The following is a 19,341-nucleotide window of genomic DNA, read 5'->3' as shown; positions in this document are numbered from 1 at the left end:
CTTTGGACAAGTCATTTAACATTTTGCACTATGGTTTTCTACTTTATAAAACAAGGGGCTAGATTAGATAATCTTTAAGGCCTCCTCCGATTATAAACACTAAACGAGACTACTCTGCTATTTCAGGATGTGAAAATTACATGCTAATTATTTCTATTGGTGAGAAAGATCCTTTATCCTATCATATATATTGGAAGGAGTATTACACTGAGAACTAGGAACCACAAATTCTAGTCCCAGTTCTGACATTGAGAAGCCATAAATTCTAGTCCCAGTCAGTGTGACTTTAGGTTAGTCACTTCATTTTAAACTTTATTTTTCCCAACTACCAAAATGTGGACACTAGATTAGATAGCTTCAAGGTCCCTTCCAGCTAAAACACATTACATGATATTACTAGAGATTTTCTACACAATTAGTAATGAGACTACTCATCACTAGCAGGACATTCATTTCTTCACCCATCCATTTATTCACCATTTATTGAACATATACCATAGGGCAGGCACAAGAGTCTGCCTTTTAGATGCCCCCATCTCCACTGCAGAAGTCATACATTTGTACCTTTTCTTGAAATTCATTTCCACTCCAATCCTTACCTCTCACCCTCTGCCTTGGGCGTGCATTTCAGAGATGAATGTCCTGGACTAAGAGTACAGTAGGTCATGAAACATGATAGAGTTAACAGTATGACAAAGGGGTCAAACCTTTGACCTTGGGCTCTCTGGCATAGTGTTCTTTAATTGAACATAGGCAAACTGTAACCCTTTCTGCCACTATTATTTGGTATTTATAAAGTATTGGGCTTTGAATATCATCTGCTATAATTTTGTTATTGTCCTATGTCAGCTTATCTGCAGTTGGTAAGAGGCTCTTAATTTTGCTATTTTAGCACCTTCACTAAAAGAATGTGTTTGCAGAAATTTCTTTTCTAAATTCGCACGTGTCATGGTTTTTACGTGTTCCATTATTAATATTAGTTTGAACCACATGGAATTGGCATTCTTATAAGTCAAAAACAGCCAGATACTTGCAATTTTGTATCATTCTCATATTGTGTCTCAAATTGGTGGGTTCTTGGTCTTACTGACTTCAAGAATGAAACCACGGACCCTTGCGGTGAGTGTTACAGTTCTTAAAGGCGCCGTGTCCGGAGTTTGTTTCTTCTGGTGGGTTCGTGGTCTAGCTGGCTCAGGAGTGAAGCTGCACACCTTTGAAGTGAGTGTTACAGCTCATAAAAGCAGTGTGGACCAAAAAAGCGAGCAGCAGCAAGATTTATTGCAAAGAGCCAAAAAACAAAACCTCCAAAGTGTGGAAGGTAACCTCACCAGATTGCCACTGCGGCCTCCTGCAGCCTGCTTTTATTCTCTTACCTGGCCCCACCCACATCCTGCTGATTGGTCCATTTTACAGAGAGCCGATTGGTCTGTTTTACAGAGAGCTGATTGGTCCATTTTGACAGGGTGCTGATTGGTGCGTTTACAATCCCTGAGCTGGACACAAAAGTTCTCCAGGTCCCCACTAGATTAGCTAAATACATAGTGCCAATTGGTATATTCACAATCCCTTATCTAGACTTAAAGGTTCTCCAAGTCCCCACCAGATCAGCTAGACACAGAGCACTGATTGGTGCATTTACAAACCTTGAGCTAGACACAGTGCTGATTGGTGCATTTACAATCCCTTAGCTAGACATAAAGGTTCTCCAAGTCCCCACCAGATTAGCTAGATACAGAGTGCTGATTGGTGCATCCACAAACCCTGAGCTAGACACGGTGCTGATTGGTGTGTTTACAATCCCCCAGCTAGGCATAAAGGTTCTAGACTCAGGTCCCCACTAGACTCAGGAGCCCAGCTGGCTTCACCCAGTGGATCTGCCACCGGGGCGCAGGTGGAGCTGCCTTACAGTCCCGCGCCGTGCGCCCGCCCGGACTCCTCAGCCCTTGGGCGGTCGATGGGACCGGGCGCCTTGGAGCATGGGGCGGCGCTGGTAAGGGAGGCTCAGGACGCGCAGGAGCCCACGGCGGTGAGGGGGAGAGTCAGGCAAGGCGGGCTGCCGCTCCCGAGCCCTGCCCCGCGGGGAGGCAGCTAAGGCCCGGCGAAAAATGGAGCGCAGCGCCGGTGGGCCAGCACTGCTGGGGGACCCGGCGCACCCTCCGCAGCTGCTGGCCCGGGTGCTAAGCCCCTTACTGCACGGGCCGGCAGGGCCGGCAGGGCCGGTAGGCCGCTCCCAGTGCGGAGCCCGCCAAGTCCACGCCCACCCGGAACTCTAGCTGGCACGCAAGCGCCGCGTGCAGCCCCGGTTCCCGCCTGTGCTTCTCCCTCCACACCTCCCCGCAAGCCCAGGGAGCCGGCTCCAGCCTCGGCCAGCCCAGAGAAGGGCTCCCATGGTGCAGCGGCGGTCTGAAGGGCTCCTCAAGCGCGGCCAGAATGGACGCCGAGGCCGAGGAGGCACCGAGAGCGAGCGACGCTGCGCGGGCTGCCAGCATGCTGTCACCTCTCAATATGATCTTGTAAGTCATAGCAGCAAAGACTGGCAGGCAAATGCCACTTTAAGTTTTTTCATTCTGCTTTGTTTTAACCACTAAGGGAATTTGGACAAGTTAGTTTGCCTTGCACATTGGTTTTTCCACTAGTTAAATGGGACAAATTGCAAACTTGCATATAATTTTAAAATGCTCATTCATATAAAAATCATTACAGATCACTGAAAAAAAGCATAAATACAGTTTATTCCTAAAATATCAAAATGTTTAGATCATTGTGCTTCTCACATGGGCAGTGTAATACTACAGATACACAATTCTTTGGCAAACTGGAAATCAGTATTTTGAAAAACACTGAGGATCACTATTACTAATTGACTCAGTTATTCCATGTCTGCTACCTGGCAGACTATAATTGATATATGCTATCTATATACCTCAAAACGCATCTGCAACTGAGAGATGAAACCTCGAGCTATAGTTAAACCATAATCACATGGGTGTACTTTCGGCCAGGTGCTCACATCTGAATAGTTCAAGACCTGTAGTACATTTCAGGAGCTGAAATATCTTATTTCCATTACTTGCAAGAAACCACATGTTAATAATATAAGACATCTTATCTGTATTTTCATGCCTGGAATTTATTCGGGCCATAGAATGGTTACATTTTCACATCTAGATCAAAATAAGCTTGGAGAAACAGTGTTTCTGACTTTGATCTCAGAGATGAACCCACAAGAATTAAAAACTGTATGAGGCCTGACATTCTACAAAGTTTACTGATGCTCATATTTGTATTTAATCTTCATTGTAACCCTGTGAAGTACTTTCAGCTCCTGAAGTACAATGCATACAGATTTTGAGGCAAGGCAAAGATTAAGACACTGCTTTGAACATGGAAATATTCTGGGCAAAGGGAATGAAGAGTACAAAGGCTTTAGGCCAAAGTACCTATATTATTTTGGACAAGTTACTTAACCTGTTTTCACCTCGGTTTTCTCATTTGTTAAATGAGGATCTCAATGCTTGTCTTCATTTATTTGTCAGTTACCTATTATTATGTGCCAGGTAGTGTTCTAGTGACTGGAACTATAGCAGTGAACAAAATAAAAAAAAGGTACTTTTGTGGAATTTGCATCATAGCATGGGAGGGCTAGAAAATAAAGAAATGTATAGTACATCAAGTGGCGATAATTACTATGAAGAAAATAAGGCCAGGCATGGTGGCTCACACCTGTAATCCCAGCACTTTTGGAGGCCAAGGTGGGCAGATTGCTTGGGCCCAGGAGTTCAAGACCAGCCTGGTCAATATGGCGAAATCCCTTCTCTACAAAATACAAAAAATTAGCTGGCATGCTGGTGCACGCCTGTAGTCCCAGCTACTCAGGAGGCTGAGGTGGAAGGATCGCTTGAGGAGGAGGTCAAGGCTGCAGTGAGCAGTGATTGTGCCATGGCACTCCAGCCTGAGTGAGGGTGAGAAAGAAAAAACAAACCAGGGAAAGGTCATGATGGTGGAGTGTTGCTAATTTATGTATGGTGGTCAAGGGAAGGCTGCATTGATAATGTGTCATTTGAAAATAGACCTGAAAGAAGTGAGGGAGGGAACAGTATACAAATCTTGATGAAACGTGTTCTAGGCAGAGGGAACAGAATGTGCACAGACATTAAGGCAAAAGAATTCCTGGTTCTCTAGGAGCATCAGGGATTCTGGTATGGGTGAAACAAAATCAATGATGGGGCAAGGATAGATGAGATTTGAGGGGGATACTGGCGTAGATCACAGCACCTTGGAGGCCATTGCAAGGACTTTGGTTTTCACCTAGAGTAAAATGGCAGCCCTTGGAGGGTTTTGAGTAGAGGAGCAATTTGGATTTATATTTTAACATGGTCATTCTGCTGCCCTGTGAGAATAGATTATAAAGGGGCAAAGGCAGAAGAAATGAAACCATCTAGGGAGACTACTGGTACACTGCAGGTGAGAAAAGGTGACTTGTACCATAGGAGTAAGTTTGGAGATTGTGGGAAGTGCTCTTGATTCTGGCTATATCTTATTTAACTTTGTATTATATTATAGAAAATGTCAACATAGATAAAAGCAAAATAGTGTAATGATACTTTATGTACACATAATTATCAATTCATGGTCAATAATTGCAACAATTATCAACTCACGGTCAATAATTGCAATAATTATCAACTCATGGTCAATTTTATTTTATCTGTATTCCCCCCATTTTCTCCATTCTGTATTATTTTGAAGCAAGGCCCATACATCATACAATTTTTTTCTTAATTTTTAAATTTCAATTTAAGAACTTTTTTTTAGAGATGGGGGTCTTGCTTTATTGCCCAGGCTGGTCTTGAACTCCTGGCCTCAAGCAGTCCTCCCACCTTGGCCTCCAAAAGTGCTGGGATTACAAATATGAGCGCCTGCACCTGACTCATCATACAACTTCATCCAGAAATATTCCAGTATGTATCATTAAAGGACAAGAGTTTTAAAAACAACCATAATATCGTTATTGTATCTGAAAAGTTTTAAATATATCTTTAATATCCTCAAGCATGGATTCTGTATTTTTTTAAAAAAGATAGAAACTATAGGTCTATTTATTTTTTTTTTTTAGAGACAGGATGTCTTTCTGTTGCCCAGGCTGGAGTGCAGTGGCACAATCACAGCTCACTGCAGCCCTGAACTCTTATGCTCAAGCAATTCTGCTACCTCAGTCTCCCAAAATGCTGGAATTACAGACCTGAGCCACTGTGCCAGGTCTGGGTTTATTTTTTTTTTGTAAGATAATGCTAATAATTTGGACACTGACAGCTGTTTTACTAATCGATGGGCCATTACGAGCAGAATTATTTGGCTTTAGAAAATTGTGCAACGCAAACACAAAAACAAACACCCAACCATGTGGTGGTTGGGCACAGTGGCACATGCCTGTAATCTCAGCATTTTGGGAGGACGAGGCAGGCAGATCGCTTGAGCCCAGGAGTTCAAAACCAGTCTGCATAACATGGTAGAACTCCATTTCTATAAAAAAAAAAAAAAAGCCTGACATGGTGGTGTGTGCCTGTTGCCCCAGCTACTCAAGAGGCTGTGGTGGGAGGATCACTTGAGCCCAGGAAGTCGAGGCTGCAGTGAGCCTGTGATTGCACTACTGCACTCCATCCTGGGCAATAAGTGAGACTGTCTCAAAAACAACAACAACAACAACAAAAACACATGGTGAGGGCTGGGCATGGTGGCTTGAGCCTATAATCCCAGTACTTTGGGAGGCTGAGGCGGTAGGGTCACTTAAGACCAAGAGTTCAAGACCAGAAGACCAGACTGGGCTACATAGTGGGGCCCCATCTCTACAAAAAAACCCCCACAACTTTTTAATTAACCAGGCGTGGCAGCATGTGCCTGTAGTCCCAGCTACTTGGGAGGCTGAGGTAGGAGGATCACTTGAGCCCAGAAGTTTGTACCTGTAGTAAGCTATGATTGTGCTACTGTACTTCAGCCTGGGCAACAGAGCAAGATCCTATCTCAAGAACAAAATGTGGTAAAATACTGACATATGTGGCATGCTGGTTAGGATTATTTGGCTATACGTAATTTTTGAAATCTGAGACAACAAAATAAGATTTTTGTCTGTTTGCTTGTTTTTTGTCATCATGTGAAAGTCTAGAGGTTGTTAGCCTGGAACTAGTATTGTGGTTTCATAATATTGTCCACGCAACATTTCCATTTTTATCTCTCTGGCCAGGACTTGGCCTGCAAGGGAGCATGGAAAATATATTCTTTCAATAGGGAATAATGCTACCCTGAGTAAAATAGGTGTTTTGTTACAGAGAAGGAAGCAGAGAATGACTATTTGAGTAGGAAGTCAACAATTTTTGCCTTAACATTTGTGGGAAGAACATGGTTTTATAGACAAAAAACTGAATTCTAATTCTACCATATACTGATTGTGACCTTGAACAAGTTATTTTGCCTCTGTGCCTCAGTTTTTTCTTTTTTTTTTTTTTTGAGACGGAGTCCCGCTCTTTTTTTTTTTTTTTTTTTTATACTTTAAGTTTTAGGGTACATGTGCACATTGTGCAGGTTAGTTACATATGTATACATGTGGCATGCTGGTGCGCTGCACCCACTAACTCGTCATCTAGCATTAGGTATATCTCCCAATGCTATCCCTCCCCCCTCCCCCCACCCCACCACAGTCCCCAGAGTGTGATGTTCCCCTTCCTGTGTCCATGTGATCTCATTGTTCAATTCCCACCTATGAGTGAGAATATGCGGTGTTTGGTTTTTTGTTCTTGCAATAGTTTACTGAGAATGATGGTTTCCAATTTCATCCATGTCCCTACAAAGGACATGAACTCATCATTTTTTATGGCTGCATAGTATTCCATGGTGTATATGTGCCACATTTTCTTAATCCAGTCTATCATTGTTGGACATTTGGGTTGGTTCCAAGTCTTTGCTATTGTGAATAATGCCGCAATAAACATACGTGTGCATGTGTCTTTATAGCAGCATGATTTATAGTCCTTTGGGTATATACCCAGTAATGGGATGGCTGGGTCAAATGGTATTTCTAGTTCTAGATCCCTGAGGAATCGCCACACTGACTTCCACAATGGTTGAACTAGTTTACAGTCCCACCAACAGTGTAAAAGTGTTCCTATTTCTCCACATCCTCTCCAGCACCTGTTGTTTCCTGACTTTTTAATGATTGCCATTCTAACTGGTGTGAGATGATATCTCATAGTGGTTTTGATTTGCATTTCTCTGATGGCCAGTGATGATGAGCATTTTTTCATGTGTTTTTTGGCTGCATAAATGTGTCCTCTAATTAAACTAAAGAGCTTCTGCACAGCAAAAGAAACTACCATCAGAGTGAACAGGCAACCTACAACATGGGAGAAAATTTTCGCAACCTACTCATCTGACAAAGGGCTAATATCCAGAATCTACAATGAACTCAAACAAATTTACAAGAAAAAAACAAACAACCCCATCAAAAAGTGGGCAAAGGACATGAACAGACACTTCTCAAAAGGAGTCCCGCTCCTTAGCCCAGGCCGGAGTGCAGTGGCACAATCTCGGCTCACTGCAAGCTCCGCCTCCCAGGTTCACAACATTCTCCTGCCTCAGCCTCCCGAGTAGCTGGGACTACAGGCGCCCGCCACCGCGCCCGGCTAATTTTTTGTATTTTTAGTAGAGACGGGGTTTCACCCTGTTAGCCAAGATGGTCTCAATCTCCTGACCTTGTGATCCGGCCGCCTCGGCCTCCCAAAGTGCTGGGATTACAGGCGTAAGCCACCACGCCTGGCCAACCTCAGTTTTTTCTTGTGTAAGATTGAGCTAATACTGCTGACCATGCAGTGTTCAGAGGATTAAATGAAATGATACAGGGCATTCCCAGGTGTTTGCAGTGGAAGTGGGAAACCTGTAGGGTATGGTCCAGCTGTGCTGCACAGAGGCAAGCAGGACCAGGGAACAGTTCTGAAGTAAATTCTTAAACTTCGGCTACTCATTCAAATTGATATTTAAAATGAGAGAACTTCTGCCCAGCCACTGAGTGTCAATATTTGTACGTGCAAAATCATCTTTAGGGGTGGCAAGAAGGCTGACTAGACACAGCTAAGTGGAACAGCTCCCACCGAGGGACTGAGATGACTGGCATGCTCCTAATAGATCTTCAGAGGGAAGGCACCAAGAGTGAACAGAGGAAAGACCCAGAAGCTGAGCTGAAGGAGGAGAAAGCTGGGAACCCTGCATGGTCTACTGTGCACTGGAACTTGTTCCTGGCCCACAATGGCTCCAGAGGAATGGGTGAGTTGAACTGACAAGGAGCAACCACAGGCCTCTGGAACCCTGGCAGGAGACCCCTCAAGCACCATGGACACTTGAGTTGGCAAATGCAAAAGAATTGAAATCATAACAAACAATCTCTCAGGCCACAGCACAATCAAATTAGAAACCAAGACTAAGAAATTTACTCAAAACCATCCAATTACATGGAAATTGAATAACCTGCTCCTGAATGACTTTTGGGTAAATAACAAAATTAAGGCAGAAATCAGGAAGTTCTTTGAAGCTAATGAGAACAAAGATACAACATACCAGAATCCCTGGGACACTGGGACACGCAGTGTTAAAAGGGAAATTTATAGCACTAAATGCCCACATCAAAAACTTAGAAAGATCTTAAGTTAACAACCTAACATCACAACTAAAAGAATTAGAGAACCAAGAACAAAGCTAGCAGAAGAAAAGAAATAAACAAAATCAGAGCTGAATTGAAGGGGATTGAGACATAAAAAAACATTCAAAAGATCAATGAATCCAGTAGATTTTTTTTTGAAAAAAAAATATATATACCACTAACTAGACTAATAAAGAATAAAAGAGAGAAGATTCAACTAAACACAATTGGAAATAACAAGGGGGATATTACCACTGACCCCACAGAAATACAAACAATCATCAGAGAATATTATGAACACCTTTATGTACATAAACTAGAAAATCTAGAAGAAATGAATAAACTCCTGAATACATACACCCTCCCAAGACTGAACCAGGAAGAAATTAAATTCCTGAACAGATCAATAATGAGCTCTGAAATTGATTCAGTAATAAATAGCCTACCAACAAAAAAACCCCAGGACCAGATGGATTCACAGCTGAAATCTACCAGATATACAAAGAAAAGCTTGTACCATTCCTGCTGAAACTACTCCAAAAATTGAGGAGAAGGGACTCCTCTTTAACTCATTCTACAAGGCCAGCATCATCCTGACACCAAAACCTGGCAGAGACACAACAACAAAAAGGAAAGCTTCAGGCCAACATCCTTGATGAACATCGATGCAAAAATCCTCAACAAAATACTGGTAAATTGAATCCAGCAGCACACCAAAAAGCTTATCCACAACGATCCAGTAGGCTTTATCCCTGGATGCAAGTTTAATTTAACATACACAAATCAATAAATATGATTCATCATATAAACAGAAGACAAAAGCAGCATGATTATCTCAATAAACTAGGTATCCAAGGAACATTCCTCAAAATAATAAATGCCATCTATGAAAAACCCACAGCCAATATCATACTGAATGGGCAAAAACTGGAAGCATTCCCCTTGAAAACTGGCACAAGACAAGGATGCCCTCTCTCACCACTCTTATTCAACACAGTATTGGAAGTCCTGGCCACGGCAATCAGGCGAGAGAAAGAAAGAAAGGGCATCCAAACAGGAAGAGAGGAAGTCAAACTATCCCTGTTTGCAGATGACATGATTCTGATCTAGAAAACCCCATAGTCTCCACCCAAAAGCTCCTTAACTTCAACAAAGTCTCAGGATACAAAATGACGGTGCAAAAATCACTTACATTCTTACATACCAAAAACAGTCAAGCCGAGATCCAAATCAGGAATGCAATCCCATTCACAACTGCCACAAAAATAAAATAAAATAAATACCTAGGAATACAGGTAAACAGGGGGGTGAAAGATCTCTACAAGGAGAACTACAAAACACTGCTCAAAGAAATCAGAGATGGCACAAACAAATGGAAAAACATTCCATGTTCATGGATAGGAAGAATCGATATTGTTAAAATGGCCATACTACCCAAAGCAATTTATAGACTCAAGGCTATTCCTATTAAACTACCACTAACATTCTTCACGAACTAGGAAAAACTATTTTAAAATTCATATGGAATTTAAAAAAGCTCTGATGCCTGTAATCTCAGCTACTTGGGAGGCTGAGGCAGGAGAATCATTTGAACCCAGGAGGCAGAGGTTGCAGAGAGCTGAGATCATGCCATTGCACGCCAGCCTGGTGACAAAGCTGGAAAAAAAAAAAAAAAAAGGCCAGGTGCAGTGGCTCATGCCTGTAATGCCAGTACTTTAGGAGGCCAAGGTGGGTGGATCTCTTGAGGTCAGGAGTTTGAGACCAGCCTGGCCAACATTGTGAAACCCCATCTCTCCTAAAAATACAAAATAGCCGGGCATGGTGGTGTGCACCTGTAATTCCAGCTACTTGGGAGGCTGAGGCGGGAGAATCACTTGAACCCAGGAGGCAGAGGTTGTAGTGAGCTAAGATCACACCACTGCATTCCAGTCTGAGTGACAGAGTGAGACTCTGTCTCAAGAAAAAAAAAAAAAAGAGAGCTTGAATAGCCAAGGCAATACTAAGCAAAAAGAACAAAGCTGGAAGCATCATGCTATTAATAACTGACTTCAAACTAAACTATAGGGCTACAGTAATCAAAACAGCATGGTGCTGGTACAAAAAACAGACACATAAACCAATGAAACAGAATAGAAAACCCAGAAGTAAGGCTGCTCACCTACAAATATCTGATCTTTGACAAAGCTAACAAAAACAAGCACTGGGGAAAGGATTCCCTATTGAATAAGTGGTGCTGGATAACTGGCCAGCTATATGCAGATGATTGAAACTGGACCCCTTCCTTATACCATGTACAAAAATTAACTCAAGATGGATTAAAGAATTAAATGTAAAACCGAAAACTATAAAAACCCTGGAAGACAATGTAAGCAATACCTTTCTGAACATAGGAATGAGCAAAGATCTCATGGTGAAAACACCAAAAACAATTGCAACAAAAGCAAAATTGACAAATGGGATCTAATTAAACTAAAGAGCTTCTGCACAGCAAAGGAAACTATCAACAGTGCACAGACAACCTACTGAATGGGAGAAAATTTTTGCAAACTATGTATCTGACAAAGGCCTAATATTCAGCATCTATGAGGAACTTAAGCAAATTCACAAGAAAAAGACAACCCCATGAAAAAGTGGGCAAAGGACATGACCAGACATGTTCCAAAAGAAGACATACATGTGGCCAACGATCATATGAAAAAAAGCTCATCACCACTGATCATTAGAGAAATGCAAATCAAAACCACAATGAGATACCATCTTACACCAGTCAGAATGGCAATTAAAAAGTCAAAAAATAACAGATGCTGGTGAGGGTGCAGAGAAAAAGGAACACTTATACACTGTTGGGAGTGTAAATTAGTTCAATGATTGTGGAAAATAGTGTGGCAAGTCCTCAAATATCTAAAGACAGAAATACTATTCAACTCAGCAATCCCATTAGTGGGTATACACCCAAAGGAATATAAATCATTCTATTATGAAGACACAGGCATATGCTCATTGCAACACTATTCACAATACCAAAGACATGGAATCAACCTAAATGCCCATCAATGATAGACTGCATAAAGAAAATGTGGTATATGTATACCAAGGAATACTATGCAGCCATAAAAAAGAATGAGCTCAACTAGCTGGGCATGGTGGTATGTGCCTGTAGTTTCAGCTATTTGGGAGGCTGAGGTGGGAGGATGACTTGAATCCAGGAGACAGAGGTTGCAGTGAGCTGAGATTGCACCACTACACTCCATCCTGGGTGACAGAGCCAGACCCTGTCTTAAAATAAAAAAGAATGAGATTGTGTCATGTCCTTTGCAGGAACATGGATAGAGCTGGAGGCCATTATCCTTAACAAACTAATGCGGGAACAGAAAACCAAATATGGCATGTTCCCACTTATAAGTGGGAGCTAAGTGATAAGAACACATGGACACACGGAGGGGAACAACACACACTGGGGCCTATTGGAGGGTGGAAGGTGGGAGGAGGGAGAGGATCAGGAAAAATAACTAATGGGTACTATGCTTAATACCTGGGTGACAAAATAATCTGTACAAAAACCCCCCATGACACAAGTTTACCTATGTAAAGAACCTGCACAAGTACCCCTGAACTTAAAATAAAAGTTAAATAAATAAAAAAACAAAAAATACAGGGTAAATGCCATAGTGTCTGGTACATAATAGGCATACAGTAAATGATGAGTAATATTACATGTATAAAATAAAACGTTAATTATCTAGCAGGCCATTGAGAGATGGTGTCTAGTTAATTAGGCTGAATGGCTACTCAGTTACAGGTTTAATATCAGAGTCACCATATCCACTTCCCTGTGTTATATAAGAAAGAAATACTCCAAGATAAAGGAAGAGTTGTAAGATATTGTCAGTGGCATTTATCGACCCTAATTAACTTAATCATGTCCATTCAGCTTGTTCAAGTTTATATTTGTTCAAATGCTTTCAATCAATCTGCCTTCATCTGTTACCGGCCCAACTGAAAGCCCTGAGACAAGTAATCTCTTTAAGCCCTGCTGAAATATAGCTATTTTGCCAAACATACAATACCCTAAGCTTGGATCTTGAAAAAGGTGATAAATACTTCTCCAGCAACTGCTGGTTTTGGGGCCTCTGTTTAGACATCTTGCATAATATTTTTTTCATGATTCTTTTGGTTGGTTGATTTTGCAATTATTGAAGTCGTAATCAATAACAAGTATATACAGCACCTGGATCTGATTACAGGCACTGTTGTATCCATTAACCCAGCTCTGAGCCCTTGCAGTTACTTTCACCAAATGAAAGGCTGCTGGGCAGCCCTGTGTTTTACAATGTCATGTTATCATTTCCCACTCAAGGCAGGCAAGGGGTGGACAAACAGCTTGTCTTGGCACAGCTGGTGCCTCTAGTTAGCAGAAAATGCTTCAGACTGTGAAGGAGCTGTACGGAATGGCCAAGTGGTCATGCACTTTGGCTTGGCACATAAAGGGATCTTATTAGAGGAAAGGTGTGATTTTTTTTTTTACAGGTGAATTTATGTTTCTCCCTTGGAGGCAACTTTCTCTAATCACATCACAAATTAGGCTGAAAAGCAAGTGATAGATCAGAGAAAACCACTGCAGGATACCTAACCTATGCTTGACCTTAAGTTATTCAAGTAGTGGCAGACATTGATCAACAGGAAGGAAGGTGTTTCACCGAGAAATGTCTAGCTTGAGAGATGAGGGTTCATGCAGCATTCTCCTTTAGCCTCATGAGTGGCAGTGCAGAGTACTGGAAAAATTAGAACTCTGGTTCTGCCACTTATTAGTGACGTGGTCTTAGCCTTGAGGAAGTTACTCGACCTCTGTAAACTCAGTTTACAAAGTTTACAAAAATATTTTCCTCAATCCTCATAGGTTACTTATAAGGAATAAATGAGCAAGTATATAAAATATCTAAGAGATGGCTCAGAGGGAGAGGCTCCACATATTAGAGTCTTTTGCTTCCCTCTGTATAATGCACATATTCCTTTTTTTCAAAAAATTGATCTTTAAACATCTTTAATATGAACTAAAACATGAATACAGAAAAAGTGTATTATGTAATGGAACTATTATAAACACCCTTGCATTTGTGTCAGGAAATAGAACTTTGCCAGCCACCCCAGAATCTCTTCTTTCCACCTCAAAGTAACCGCTATTTTCACTTTCATAGTCATCAAGGAAGTGATGCACCCAAATGTGTATCTCAAGGCACTTAAGTTTAATCTTGCCCATTCAAAAAAAAAAAAACTAATATACATTTTAAATAATTTTAGTATATATCTCTTTCTTTCCCTTACAGTAATCTGTGGAAGAATGTGAACTGTTTGACCTGCAGTTTCTCACAGTCTGGATTTTGCTGATTTTATATTTATGGTGGAGGTCTGCATGTTCTGTCAGTTGTATATTTTTCATATTGACAGCTGGATGCAGAGGGAGTATACTCATGTTTAATCCCTTTGGGAAGATTATAGGAAGTGGTATCTTCTTCCATCAGAAAGCAGATATCTTCTTGTCTCTCTTTGGAATGTTAGCAACCATTGACGCTCATTGAGTGCATCCATTATTTGTCGGGGGTTACAAAATGGTAATATTCCATTTCTACCACTTAATAAATGCATTAATTAAAATATTTTTATAAAGAGAACTTCCCTTCACCTATTTGGTTATCCAATGGTACAATTCATGAGAGAAAAGCAAGATAAATTTTTAATTTTTTTCCCTTTTTACCAGTTATCAACATAATAAATTGGTTCTCTATCATTATCTGAAGGTGATTAGTGTTTTTTTAATTGTTCAAAACTGAAAAATATTAAATGTCAGGTTTTTGTTTTGCCTTGTTTTTTTTAAGAGATGAGGTCTTACTTTGTCACCCAGGCAGAAGTGCAGTGGCATGATCATAGCTCACTGCCATATCGAACTCTTGGGCTCAAGGGATCCTCCTGCCTCAGCCTCTCAAGTAGCTGAGATTAAAGACTTGTGCAATTGTGCCTGGCTAACATTTTCATTTTCATTTTTTGTAGAGGTGGGGTCTTGCCATCTTGTCCAGGCCAGTCTTGAACTCCTGGGCTCAGTTTTTTTTTTCTTTTTTTTGGAAACAGGGTCTTGCTATGTGCCCAAGCCTCCAAACTCCTGACTCAAGTGATCCTCTTACCTCAGCCTCCCAGGTAGCTGGGATTACGGGTGCATTCCACCACATTTGGCTTTGAAGGTGACTAGTTTTTAAAATATTATAAACTTTTGAAATATACTTATGTATTTATAAAAATACTATATACACTACCTCTAATTTTTAAAACATTTTTTATATTCTTCCAGTAATATTCTGTGCATACTAAATTATTTGTGTATCTTGACAGATATTTGTTTTACTATTTTGCTATTGCAAACAATGCTTTATGGAATATTTTTCTTTTATACTTTCTCATATATGAGTGTATTTGTGAGATAAATTCCTGGAAGTGGGATTGCTGCTTTTAAAAGAGCACATCAATTTAAAATTTTCATAAATAATGCCAATTTATTTTCCACATAATTAATACCAATTACATTCTCATTGTCTTAATCCATTTTGGGCTGCTGTAACAAAAAAAATCTGAGACTAGGTAATTTATATCTATGATAAATAAAATAAAATTTATTTCTCATAATTCTGGAGGCTGGTAAGTCCAAGATCAAGGTGCTCACATCTGGTTTCTGGTGAGGGCCTTTTTGCTGCATCCTCACATGATGAAAGGACAAGTTGGAAAGCTAGCTAAATGCTACGTGAAGCCTCTTTTATATGTGCCTTAATTCTATTGATGAGGGAGGAACCCCATGGCCTAATCACCTCCTACAGATCCCACCTCTTAATACTATCACATTGGCAACACCTGAATTTTGGAGGAAACACATTCAAATCATAGCACCAATTGACACTGTATCAGTAGTAAGGCATTCTTTCAAAAAAATACTTTCAATTGGGTGGGGATGTAGGGCATAAGAGGTCAGAAAAGAAAGCTTGAATTCTTTTTGGCTGAAGGAGAATTTTTTATTATCTTTCTGTACAGAAAACTCAACAGTGTGCATTTAACTAAGCTTAGTGGCATGTTTTTTAGCCTTTGTCTTTTCTGGCTTGGCATTGTAAGCCACAGATTTTGGACCCAGGATGTTGCCTCCCCATTGATGGTGGATCTCATTATATCTGTCATTGTAATTGATCCTGAAGCTCCCAAAGTTTAGCTAAAGCTCCTTTGTTTTTCCATTTAACCTGTGTGAAGGTGACAATGATGCAGGTCCTCCTGTGGACTAAACTTCCCGGCCTTGCCTTCTCTTTGATAATGCAGTAAGGGACCCCCATTTTACAACACAGGGCTGTCAGGAAGACAACCAGCTTGATGGGATCCATATCATGTGCAGTCAGCACCAGCTGAGACTTCTTGTTCGCCATTGAGTTGGTGACAGTATTAACCCCTGCTTGAAGGACAGGTGATCTCTTAGTGGGGATGTCTTCATTGCTGGCAGCATTCCTGTCAGCATGGGCCAACAGTTCCTGCTTCTTCTCTTGCTTTGTCACTGGTCTGTACTCGTGGGCCAGCTTAAGAAGCTGAGTAGCTGTTTGGAGGTCCAAGGCCTGGTTAAACTGGTTAATCACAAGAGGCACTTCCAGTGACCTACAGAGGATAGTTCTTTGCTGCTGCAACCTAATATAGTGAGGCCATTTGACAAAGTGAGTGAGATCCCTTTGGGGTAGATGTCCTGTCCAGTGCTAAAATTCTTAGGCCTTTTCTCAAACAGGGGAGATTCACCACTTTCTTGGCTTCCTGCTTCTTCATGACAGCAGGGGCCCCGGCCATCTTCTTCCTCTTGGTCTTATTTTGTTTTAGCATCTTGGGTGGCTAGAGAAGAGACAACAGAAAGCTTAAATTTTAACAGAGGGAGAAAGACGGGAAAGATCATGGTGAAAGTGAGGAATTGAAATTGAGTAAAGATATTACAACTATAAAGCAGGTGGAAATTCAAAATGGTATATGAATAATGAAGGGGCAGAAGGAAGCAAACAGAAAATGCTGGTACTGGCAGGTGTGGTACTGTGGGAGGAGCACTGAACTTGACAGCAAGTACCATGTTCACAGTCATTATCTTATTTAATTCTCATAGTAGCCTTAAGAGATATTATTTCTTTTTTTGCAGATAAGAAAGTAGAGGCCATGGAGATACAATATCTACTTCACGGGATTTTATGTGAGTTAAATGATGTAATGTATGTGATACCACCTAATAGCATATGAGATTCTTGAGGGCATAATTATCTTCAACCTAGTACAGTGCCAGGTACAATCTGGAACTGCAATTTGCTGAATATTTTTAATAAATGAAAGAAGCTGGCACAGGGCCTACCACATAAGTATGTGCTCAACAATGAACGGTTATTGACTCTAAAGATTAGCAGAAAGTGGGGTGGCTGGCAAGATGGCCAAATAGGAACAGCTCTGGTCTGCAGCTCCCAGGGAGATCAACACAGAAGGTGGGTGATTTCTGCATTTCCAACTGAGGTACCATGTTCATCTCATTGGGACTGGTTGGACAGTGGGTGCAGCCCATGGAGGGTGAGCTGAAGCAGCGTGGGGCATTGCCTCACCCGGGAAGCAAAAGGGGTCAGGGGATTTCTCTCCCCCAGTCAAGGGAAGCCATGAGAGACTGTACCAGGAGGAACGGTGCACTCTGGCCCAGATACTGCACTTTTCCCATGGTCTTCACAACCAGCAGACCAGAGATTCCCTCAGGTGCCTGCGCCACCAGGGCCCTAGATTTCAAACACAAAACTGGACAGCTGTTTGGGCACACAGTGAACTAGCTGTAGGAGTTTCTTTTTTTCATACACCAGTGGCACCTGGAACACCAGCGAGATGGAACCATTCACTTCCCTGGAAAGGGGGCTGAAGCCAGGGATCCAAGTAGTCTGGCTTGGCAGGTCGCATGCCCACAGAGCCCAGCAAGCTAAGATCCACTGGCTTGAAATTCTCGCTGCTAGCACAGCAGTCTGAGGTCGCCCAGAGATGCTTGAGCTTGGTTGGGGGAGGGGCGCCCACCATTGCTGAGGCTTGAGTAGGTGGTTTTACCCTCACAGTGTAAACAAAGCCTCCAGGAAGTTCAAACTGGGCAGAGCCCACCACAGCTCAGCAAGCCTGCTGGGGCCAGACTTCCTCTCTAGATTCCTCCTCTCTGGGCAGGGCATCTCTGAAAAAAAGGCAGCAGACCCACTCAGGGACTTATAGATAAAACCCTCATCTCTCTGGGAAAGAGCACCTGGGGGAAAGGATGGCTGTGGGCACAGCTTCAGCAGACTTAAACGTCCCTGCCTGGCAGCTCTAAAGAGAGCAGCAGATCTCCCAGCACAGCATTCAAGCTTTGAAAAGGGACAGACTGCCTCCTCAAGTGGGTCCTTGAGCTCTGTGTATCCTGATTGGGAGACACCTCCCAGTAGGGGCTGACAGACACCTCATACGGGAGAGCTCTTGCTGGCATCTGGCGGGTGTCTCTCTGGGACAAAGCTTCCAGAGGAAGGAACAGGCAGCAATCTTTGTTGTTCTGCAGCCTCCACTGGTAATACCCAGACAAATAGGGTCTGGAGTGGACCTCCAGCAAACTCCAGCAGACCTGCAGCAGAGGGGCCTGACTGTTAGAAGGAGAACTAACAAACAGAAAGGAATAGTATCAACATCAAAAAAAAGGATGTCCACTTAGAGAACCCATCCAAAGGTCACCAACATCAAAGACCAAAGTTAGATAAATCAATGAAGATGGGGAAAAAACAGCATAAAAAGGCTGAAAATTACAAAAATCAGAGTGCCTCTTCTCCTCCAAAGGATCACAACTCCTTGCCAGCAAAGAGAACAAAACCATCCAGAACAAAACTGGACGGAGAATGAGTTTGAAGAATTGACAGAAGTAGGCTTCAGAAGGTGGGTAATAACAAACTCCTCCAAGCTGAAGGAGCATGTTCTAACTCAATGCAAGGAAGCTAAGAACCTTGAAAAAAGGTTAGAAAAATTGCTAACTAGAATAACCAGTTTAGAGAAGAACATAAATGACCTGATGGAGCTGAAAAACACAGCACGAGAACTTTGTGAAGCATATGAAAGTATCAATAGCCAAATCAATCAAGTGGAAGAAAGGATATCAGAGAATGAAGATCAATTTGATGAAATAAAGCAAGAAGATAAGATTAGAGAAAGAAGGGTGAAAAGAGATGAACAAAGCCTCTAAGAAATATGGGACTATGTGAAAAGACCAAATCTACGTTTGATTGTTATATCTGAAAGTAACAGGGAGAATGGAACCAAGTTGGAAAACACTCTTCAGGATATTATCCAGGAGAACTTCCCAAACCTAGCAAGGCAGGCCAATGTTCAAATTCAGGAAATACAGAGAACACCACAAAGATACTCCTCAAGAAGAGCAACCCCAAGACACATAATCATCAGATTCACCAAGGTTGAAATGAAGGAAAAAATTGTTAAGGGAAGCCAGAGAGAAAGGTTGGGTAACCCACAAAGGGAAGCCCATCAGACTAACAGTGGATCTCTCAGCAGAAACCCTACAAGCCAGAAGAGAGTGAGGGCCAATATTCAACATTCTTAAAGAAAAGAAT

The 19,341-nt window shown here is 41.8% G+C and overlaps 1 protein-coding gene across 1 annotated transcript in view; it reads left to right on the top strand.

Moving 5' to 3' along the window:
• Positions 1-1,839: 1,839 nt before the first annotated feature.
• The window catches only part of PRCP (prolylcarboxypeptidase), a 147,637-nt gene continuing 130,135 nt past the window's right edge, over positions 1,840-19,341 (top strand). The window contains exon 1 of the mRNA XM_055355558.1: positions 1,840-2,513. Within this exon, the coding sequence (XP_055211533.1) occupies positions 2,388-2,513 (126 nt within the window). The 5' untranslated portion in view covers positions 1,840-2,387. The remainder of the gene's footprint in view (positions 2,514-19,341) is intronic.

This window comes from Gorilla gorilla, chromosome 9 (genome assembly GCF_029281585.2).
Source record: "Gorilla gorilla gorilla isolate KB3781 chromosome 9, NHGRI_mGorGor1-v2.1_pri, whole genome shotgun sequence".
Lineage (NCBI taxonomy): Eukaryota > Metazoa > Chordata > Mammalia > Primates > Hominidae > Gorilla > Gorilla gorilla.
This window is presented reverse-complemented; position numbering and strand designations above follow the sequence as displayed.